This window comes from Haplochromis burtoni, unplaced genomic scaffold (assembly GCF_018398535.1).
Source record: "Haplochromis burtoni strain Fernald_Lab_line unplaced genomic scaffold, NCSU_Asbu1 Contig_410, whole genome shotgun sequence".
Taxonomy (NCBI): domain Eukaryota; kingdom Metazoa; phylum Chordata; class Actinopteri; order Cichliformes; family Cichlidae; genus Haplochromis; species Haplochromis burtoni.
Genome location: NW_024582771.1, coordinates 29,322 through 36,584, shown reverse-complemented (window position 1 = coordinate 36,584; position 7,263 = coordinate 29,322). Strand labels below are relative to the sequence as shown.

The 7,263-nt window shown below is 38.5% G+C and overlaps 1 protein-coding gene across 2 annotated transcripts in view; it reads right to left on the bottom strand.

Annotated features, from left to right (window-relative positions):
* Nucleotides 1-6,478: 6,478 nt before the first annotated feature.
* LOC121812027 (tripartite motif-containing protein 16-like) overlaps nucleotides 6,479-7,263 on the bottom strand; it is a 12,629-nt gene continuing 11,844 nt past the window's right edge. Inside the window, exon 2 of one of the 2 annotated variants that reach the window (XM_042213039.1) lies at nucleotides 6,479-7,256. In XM_042213039.1, the coding sequence (XP_042068973.1) occupies nucleotides 7,117-7,256 (140 nt within the window). In that variant the 3' untranslated portion in view covers nucleotides 6,479-7,116. The remainder of the gene's footprint in view (nucleotides 7,257-7,263) is intronic. The other variant, XM_042213038.1, reaches the window with a different exon arrangement.

Sequence of the window (7,263 nt, the reverse complement as noted above, 5' to 3'; positions counted from 1 at the left end):
ACAATGACACAACAAGGGAATACACAGCTGAACGTGATTGAACTGATGACACACAGGAAGAGAACTAGAACATAATGCATGTGGACAGGAGGCACAGACAAGCAGGAAATATGAACAGGTGAAAAAGGAACCAAACATAAACAGAAAACACTCTGTCAGCGACCCAGGAACCCTGACAGAAGGCCATTTAAAGTTTATGCTTTTTACTGATAGTTGGTAGGTGTTGATTGGTTAAATACAGGTGAGTATGAATTCGTCAAGTAACTTTCCATACATACATTTATTATTGTGACTTCATACACTGCACCTTTTAATAAACAACGACATGGCTCGCCAAGGCGTACAGCAAAAGTTCTTGAAGAAGTACAGATTAAAAGTGAGCAAAAATAACAATATACTGGTGAGCATGGAAATAAACATAATAAAATAACATGTTTCTCAGTTAGCCGCGTTGGGGTCACTGAAGGGTCAAGCAGGCCATGCTATAAGTAGAAGAATGAGGTTTGTAATGGTAGATTTAGCACCAAATGTGATGTAGTAGGTCGGCGCTAATATGTTGAATGAGGGTAAGATCATCCCGAACCTTCGCTGGCCACAGTCCGAGTTCACTGACCGTCACTTAGCGCGGTAGTTCACTGGTTAGTCCTATGAGAGTCTTAACTGCGCTGTCAGTGCCATCGATGATCAAGACGGATTCACTAGAGGTGGCATTACTGGGAGCATGTATGATAACTCTAAAGCTACATAATGATCTAAAGTCTTTCATCTTTAATAAAATGATCAGGTTCTGCTCTACCAGGTGTAACAATTGAGTTTAACATCCAGGCATCCATGAAAACGGAATTTATGACATTTAACGGAGTTAGAAGTTAGCAGGGAGTTAGCTCGCTAGCTTCTATCTAAATACAATATAGCATGTCCTGACTGCGGGGTTTTGGAAACAAATTAAAACGTACAGCTCTGTTATCACTTCCAACATAAATGAAGACAGAAAACTAAACAGCAGTGACGTTTGTAGGGTTACTGAAGTTGGGCTAGCTGGTATATAATGATGTGCTACGTGACCGCTAGGACACAGCTATGTTAGCATAATATAAACAAGCTAACTTTTTTTCCACTCGATAAAAGTTAACGTGAGTGTTCTCGGTGGTCAGGAACAAATGTAATCTGCGGATGGTGTGGCATAGGATGCTGTGAAAAAGGATCCATAGATCTTGTCAGCCAGGAGACAACTGAGATAATCTCATATCCATACAATACGGAGGTTTTAGTTGCATGTCTCATATACTGCTTGCATGGCTGGGCTGTGAGATGTACAGTCTATGGCTTTTAAAGTGAGTTGGGGTTTTTATTAAAGACTGGAGCTTAAATAAATGATTAGCGGTAATAAAAGCCGAGGGAGGTCAACAGGGATCACTGACTGTTTTAGGAGCTTTTTGAGATAAATAGAAGAAAATACATAACATTAAACATGTTAACAACACAAAAGCCATATTAAACGCAGACTACTTTAGACCCGGAAGTAGGATTCGTCACGTCATCACTGAACAACCGGATAGAGAATGCTCAGTCTGAGAGGGACTGAGAGCAACAGCTTTAGCTCGTACATATGTATTTATATTGTTTTCAATGTCATGCCGTAACCTACGGATAAGTCTTGTACATTCAATAGCAGGCTGCCACACCCACAGCTGAACTGTACTGTAGGGGAGACCGGGGATAGTTGTAACATTTTTGACATTTCTAGTCTGTAAATTGGAGCTCTTTTAAGGTAGTGGATTCAAAATGTAATGCCAATATTTATTACCAGTTCTAATGTCTTAGTCTGTGATGCTCCTTCATGGTTCGAGCTCCAACAGAAGCTGAGTTTCAACCCTGTTTTGAGCCCCTTGCTGCTCTTGCTGTGGAGGTTTTGCTGTTTCTTTTGTGATTCGTTTTTTTTGGGGGGGATTTACTCATTTGTCTCGCCCATCCTGGTAAGTGAGCCAGTACAGATAAAAAAGAGTTGTGTGTTCCCCTTAAGGTGGACTAGACTTTTTTGTCCTTTTTTATGTTTATGCGTTGATGTGTTTGCTTCTCACGGGCTGCAGTGAAACTAATTAGGTGTAAAAATCAAGAACAAAGTTTGTTCTCTTCACTTATTGCGCTTTTAACCTGTTACAGTGCAGTGAAATTGTTCTCAGCCTGCTGTTGAGATTGCGGAACAACTGGGTATTGCTTTGTTTGTCATGAGCTGATTAATTCATGTGAAACAAAGATTGTTTGTTTTTTTTTCCCCATTAATCTTCACTGAACAGAAGCTTTTTGGTGTAACCTGTCCTGGGTACTAACATATGTTGTTACTGCAAGCAACAGAGTGCCTAAAGCTACAGTTTTAAAAGCCTTCTTTGCCAAGTTGTCTGTCATTTGTATGCACAACACTGATTCTTTCCTTGAGTTGCGTGTTTTTTTTATGCTTGAAGTATTATCAGGTCAATGTTAAGCAGCTTAAAAGGGTGTGTGGGGACTATAAAACACTATCACAAAACCTTCAGAATTATTGCTCAAGGACATTAAATTTTTTTTTTTAGAAAGTCTGGCTCTTTGAAAGCAAAATATAAACAAATATGACTCAAAGCTTTTACACAGCACTGCAAGTCTTGTAAAAGATTTTTATTATTGAATATATAAACCAATTTTTCCACACTGGTAGAGACAACATTATTCTGGCATTGTCATCTTCTACTTAGCACATTGTTCACACGTATATGTTCTTGTAGGAATACACATTGGGGCATTCCACATACTGAAGACTTGATTAGCTGTAAACACGTGCTTTCAAGTTTTAAGAAAATCAAATCAAATAATAATAGATAATAACTTTATGTATCTACAGCTGGTTCCTACACCACAGGAATGAGGTCTAGGAACAAGTTACTCTGTATCAAAGGTGGTATTCTAGATCTTTTAGGACAATATCGTGATTTAATGTGTGAAACAGAATTCAATTATTAGTTGGTCAAAAGTCAATGATGTTGCAGTTTTACACTTGCATCATTGAATCTATCCTCACTTCCTCCATCACCATCTGCTATGCTGCCCATGGACAAAAGGCTGGCTGCAGTGCGTCATCCACTAAGGAGAAGGTGATTGGCTGCCCATACAAGATCACCTGAGACAGGCAAGGAAGAGTGCTGCTGACTCTTCCCACACCGGACATGAACTGTTTGTCTCCTCAGGGTCCATCAGAACTAACAGCTCAGAGCATAACAGCAGCTTCTTTCACCAGGCTGCTGGACTATTAAACACCCCCCCCTCACCCCACAACTTTGCACATCATCTTCTATTTATTCTCCCTAGCTCCCATTTATGGCCTTTTCATGTATTTTAATTTCTGTTATAATATCTGTGCATATGACTCACTCATATCACTGTGACTCCAGGACAAATTGCTTGTTTGTGTGTAAACCAATTCTGATTCTGAGCTATGGTTTCCCGTCCTTAACATAGATGGCCTCCTTCACTCTGCTTTGCAAAGAGCCTGTCCTTTGTGATTTTACAATATGAGTATTGTTGTCCTCAAAGCAGATGAGGAGGAGGAACGGGCACTGCGTCAACTTATTTAAGTTAGTTAATGCAGGTAGTTTGAAAGTTCTTAGATCGTTAGTAGAGATGTAGAGAAACCAACACCGCGAGAAGATCTGTGACTTCACTTATGCATTAAGCTTTTCTTTGGTAATAAATATCCTGATTTATCAAACTTACCCAGAAAGACTTGTTGGTAGGAGTTTATTTTGTTGCTTATAATGACTAACTGCCTGTCAGACACTCACACTCATTGTTTCTGTTAGGATGCCTGGGTCGTCGACCCAGGGTTTTTGAGTTTATGATGTTATTTATACTGTCTAGTTTTTGGTTTCTTTGAGTTCTTCTTTTGGCTTAGGTCTCTGTCTTCTTTAGTTGCTCTGTCTCCCCTATCACCCGCATCCCCTTGTCTAGTTCGCGTCTATGTGTATCTTAAGTTCCTATATCCCCGTGTTCAGTCAGTGTCTGTGTCTGCCCTGTTCCCACGTCTCTGTTCCCTTTGTAGTGCCTGCTTATGAGCCTGTGTCTTTGTTCAGTCTGTGTTATGTGTTTCCTGTTTTACTTTGAAAGTCCATGTCTGATGTTAATGTGTCTGGTTTTGCTTCCTCTTGTCTCGTTAGGCCTGATTTGCCCCAGCTGTGTTTCCCTCCTGTTACCCATTCCCTGATTGCTCCCTCTGTGTATTTAAGCCCTGTGTTTCTTAGTGTCTGTGTCGCGATCTACCGTTTACCAAGCTGTGTGTTCTGTCAGTCCTCCGGTATTAGTTTATTTTTTGATCGTTTCCAGTTATGTTATATTTGAGTTTAACATTAAAACGGTTTTTGAGTTTACATCTGTCTCTGGAGTCTGCACCTTGGGTCCTTTTCCTGTCTGCACACAGCCCACCTAACAGAAGTTTCTTTCTGTGTTTATTTATATGCTCAGCGTCAGTCACAATGCACAATAGCTGGAAAAACCAGTATGCAAAAAAAAGTAAAAGTTCTCTACGAGTCATAGGGCTGATCATTTTCTTATTTAAAACAGTACATGTAGTGTGCGGTATAGTGCCATAGTTACTTAACTTATGAAGCCTAGTTTACTTTTAAATAAACAATTTGTGACAGATTAGAAATTCAGGTTTCAGGGTTTAGTATTTGTGTTCGTTACCATGTTGATGTTGAGCCTAAACACAGACAAGGCCACTAATTATGTGTTATAGATGATTCCTTTAAGATTTATATTCAACTGTAAAACATTATTTATAGTAAACGTTGTTATTCTCTGAAAAACATCAGCAGGTGAAGCAGTCGGTATATTAGGTGACAAAAAACTGTGAAGGGTTAAAGGCAAGACTTCACTGAGCAACAAATGATTGTCACCTGTTTACCATCAAGCCGATCATTAACAGGAAGCAGCAGGTGCAAAGAAAAAAATCATGGGCCGTAATGGAAAGCTCAAACTGTCACTACCTTGTTTACTTCTACTTATCTAGTATAATTTCTGCATTTCTGCATTATTATTACTATTTTTTTCACACTTTGTACTGCACTGTGTTTTAATCTCACACCTGGAGTGTGAGACAGTCTCAGGATTAAACCACGACAGGCCAAAGATTAAATCGTTGGGTGTGGCACAACAATGTGTTGAAAAAGAAACGTTTGCCAACAAATTTATGGTTTAAATATTTAATTCTGACAATTAACTATAGTACAGTATAGTCATCTATCAATTGAGCTTGAAATGTTTCCTTTCATTTGTTTATAGTAATGTTTAATAAAATATACACATTAAGAATTGTGTAATTTTATACTAAAAATGATAATAATAGCATATAGTGATAATTTGTAGTCAATATATGACACCGTTGTCCATGAATCTGTAGATATAATTACACAGTTATTACACAAGGTTTGATCGTTAGTGTGAGCTACAGTGGGGATGAAAGACAATCCTGGCAAAAGCCTCATTTAATACTGTAGCTTGTGTTTAAGTGTTTAATAAATCAGATGAACACACATTCAGATTTTTAATTATTTTTTACATGTGGAAACTGCACGTGAGTCTAACGTTCTGGGTGAAAAAGTGCACAATAGAAGTGAAGAATATAACATGGCATGGTGGAGTGGGTGGGTGTGTTTATCATGTCCTCCTCCCTCAATCCCAACTGGGCACTGCAGAGCCTGGTTCTGCTGGAGGTTTCTTTGCTTTAAAAGGGAGTTTTTATTCCCCACTGTTGCCAAAGTGCTCCAAACTTCATCTTCCTGCACTTGTGTGAGTTCCCAGCTCCTCTAGATCCCTGTTAGCAGGATGAAGGCGCCCTCTTGTGTTGACCTCAGTTCACAGACTTTAGTTGTCAACCTGCAGGAAGATGTGTAAAAACTAAGTGTCATAAAACACTTTTGAACTAACTTTAAAAAAAAATCATAACCCCCAAAACCCAAACTGTCTATGTCACGGTTAGCCAGGCAACCATGTGGAGAGAAGAGGCACTGACAACAGCGCAGCTGTGAGTGAATTTATTTATAGTGAAAGGCAAAATCCAAACAAAGTCTTAGACAGACAGAACCTAAACTGGGATAAACTAACTATAAGAACATGAGGAAGGTAGTAAACGTTATGAAAACCTGAACCCCGGGAACGAAGAGCCTGAGACACAGAAGCAGAGCACTGAAAATAATACTGAAAACCGAAACCAAAAATCAGTAATAGTACAAAACTCAAAATACTGGGTGCCAGACCCAGGACTGTGACAGTCTTAAACAAACAACCCCAAAACAAAAAAACCCAAGCAATTAAACTATTAGTGTTGTTGTCATTTTCCCACTTTGTTTAAATATCTCACCCAACAGGATTTTTATTTAAAAAAAGGAACAAAACTTATTTCCCCGTAAGGACGCTTCAATGATCTGGAATGAAGACAGAAGAAAAGACTTTGCTGAGAATTTTATTAATCCTGAAAACTTGTACTTTGATCACACATTAAAAAATAAACTCATATATTTCATGTATTCATAAAGATCTTTTTTGATTTTAACAATAAAGTCTGCCAAACCGACACAAGGAACTCTGATAAAGGAAGCTCTGCTCTCTTTGTTAAGGCCTATGAAGTGGAACAAAAAGGACAGCGTAAAAATACATGTTAATTTTCAACAAACATTTAGAGGATAGAGAAGTTTACATTTTCATGTGGAGAAATATTTTAGTAAATCAAAATGATGATGAGCAGTGATAGCCTCCATAAACAGTCACAGGAAAGATCTCCTTTTAAAAACTCAGAAACATCAAGAGAACAACTAGAAGATGTGGAGGTACCACCCATAATGTTTGACTGACATCTGATCTTGAGAAATGCCACAACCAGCATGGAGAGAAAAAACAATAACGATATATTACAGATTAAAAAGCAGAACAATATGAAAGATTTTGGTCTATTTCAGTTTAATAAAACTAGCAGAATCTCCATGAGTGCAAACATCCAGATATGTGATTTCAGAATCCAACAGGGATTCAAGCATGTCACCATTGTATAAAAGTAAAATACAACAATATTAGACAATACCAAAATACTTCATTCTACTTGAGTTTAATGAACTCAGCTGTGTCTCCAAAATTGCAGTAAAGCCAAAGTCCAGCATAGAGCGGCTGAGTGAATGTGGTCTGGACTCTGTGGAGGAGAGTCATGGTTTCAGAGACGCTGTAGAAGGACAAAATACCTGCTCT